The sequence below is a fragment of the Galeopterus variegatus genome, unplaced genomic scaffold, assembly GCF_000696425.1.
Source record: "Galeopterus variegatus unplaced genomic scaffold, G_variegatus-3.0.2 Scaffold973, whole genome shotgun sequence".
NCBI lineage: Eukaryota > Metazoa > Chordata > Mammalia > Dermoptera > Cynocephalidae > Galeopterus > Galeopterus variegatus.
Genome location: NW_007727084.1, coordinates 444710 through 446785, shown reverse-complemented (window position 1 = coordinate 446785; position 2076 = coordinate 444710). Strand labels below are relative to the sequence as shown.

Genomic DNA, 2076 nt, shown 5'->3' with positions numbered 1-2076 from the left:
GAGCTCTAGACCTGGTGTCGCGGCGCGATGCGGCTGCGCCGGCTGTGGGGGTCGCCACGAGGAGGCTGCCCGGTGAGGACCGCCTGGCGGGTCCGGTAGCCGGACCGAGGACCCAAAATGGAGGGTCTAGGATCCCGGACTTTTTTCGGACCTAAAACCCAAACCTAGGCACATCCAGAACTTGGAGCTTGAGTTTGGATTGAGAGATCCCAGACCTGGAACGTGAACCCCAAACCTAGGACTGAGAGACCCCAGATCCAGCTTCATTGAGATGTCTGTCCAAGAGGTCCCAGGTGTCCTGAGTTCTGGCGTTTCTCCCCGTCTCCCCACTCTCCTCCAAGTGAGGAGGCTTCAGGCATCCCCAGACTCTCCATCTCAGAAGGACCAGGGAGCACACAGATCCCTGAGAGATGCAGGGCCCTGAACCTTGATTCCCTTTCCAAACCCCCAACCCAGACCTCGGTCACACCTGGCACCGTGAACCCTTACATTTCAGCCCCAGAATTAGTCAGGAGTTGCCAGTACCTGACCCTGCCTGTATCCAATTACTCTCAGATCTTGAGACCATATGACCCAGAATCGCCCCTACATGGTCCCTGAATGTTCACCTAAGACCTGGTGCACCCACGTCTGAGGTGTTCTTGTAGCCCCAGGACCCCTGAGACACCAAACTCTCCTAGATATGAGACTCTTATATGTTCTGGAATCACCAGATGCTGGCCCCAAGTCTACCCACTGCTGAGTGCCCACGGACCCCACAGACCTGGCCTCTAATCCAGGAACACCAAGATCCAAGATGTCCAGATAACCCCAGACGTTGTAGGACCCCAGACTCTTAAGATGCACTGAGACCTTGGATATGCTCAAACGTGAGATGATCTCTTACCAAAATGACTTAGAAGAACCATCTCAGAACCCCCCAAGATGCAGATATCAGATACCAAGATGCTCTGTGAGCCAGAGATCAAAGACCTCCGTAGACACCCCCCCCCCAAGCTAGTATTCTCAACAGCTTTGGATTTCATATATAGGACCCTGAGGTGCATGGTGTCTGCAGATGTATGACTAAAGGCCATTAACACCTCAGGGCCCAAGATACTGGTCTCAAGTATTGAAATAGCTCTCTTCCAGTCCCCCTTGGATATGGATTTTGAGATCCAAAATGTCGTGGAATCTGTGGCTTCCTTCTATCTACAAATCCGCAATCCCCTGCAGGCTGGGAGTCCAGCTCTCAGAAGATAGGATAGTCATGGCAACTCAGACCTCTGATCACTTGGTCCCCAGCCCCTGAGTAACCCCTGAGGTGCTTTAGGAGCACTGGATCCAAGACCCCAAGGTGCCCTTGACCCCCAGATGCAGGGCTCAACCCCCCACAACATTGGGATTGTTCCTGATCCAAGATCTTGGTTCTTCCATACCGGAGACATTCAGATCTGAGGTGTCCCAGGACCCAAGCACCCTCAGGCCCAGAGTTCTGTGGACTCAAACCTCTCTAGCCTGATAAGTCCCGGAGATGCCTCTAACCTGATTCCCTCTTGTGCATCCTCTAAGACCTGCTGCCCCTTGAATCTGCTGTCCATAGGTCCCTGAAACCCCAAGGTCCCAGATGCTGGAATTCTGGCCCCCAGCAATCCTCAGAAGTACCCCTTTATCCTAGGGGGCAAACCCACCATTTTGAACTCAGATTCCTGGATTCGAGGACCACCCAAGAGCTCCCTCATTCCCACCTCAGGGACCCAGCATTTCCACAGACGATTTATGCAGGCTGTTCACTGAGCAAAGGCACACAGCCCAGGCAATGAGTAGGACTGGACCTCACACCAGTCTGCTGGTGAAGCTGGGCCTTCAGAGGAAGGGTACATAAAGGCACTTTTTGGGCTAACTATGGCTCTGCTGGGTATGCCCTCCCAGAATCCCAAGCCTTGCAGAACCTCACCCAAGCCCATCCTTGAGCTCTAGACCTGGTCCAAGTCCACCTTTTATGTTCTGTCACTTCATTAATAATCCCTTCTCTTCCATCTCAGATTGGGAGTTGCTTCAGAAAGTTTGGAAGCCTGTTTCATGGCCCTCTGAGAC

General features: G+C 53.1%; 1 protein-coding gene across 1 annotated transcript in view; it reads left to right on the top strand.

Annotated features, from left to right (window-relative positions):
* The window catches only part of SPRED3 (sprouty-related, EVH1 domain containing 3), a 7310-nt gene extending 5653 nt beyond the window's left edge, over positions 1-1657 (top strand). Inside the window, exon 6 of the mRNA XM_008573957.1 lies at positions 1583-1657. Within this exon, the coding sequence (XP_008572179.1) occupies positions 1583-1657 (75 nt within the window). The remainder of the gene's footprint in view (positions 1-1582) is intronic.
* Positions 1658-2076: the final 419 nt, after the last annotated feature.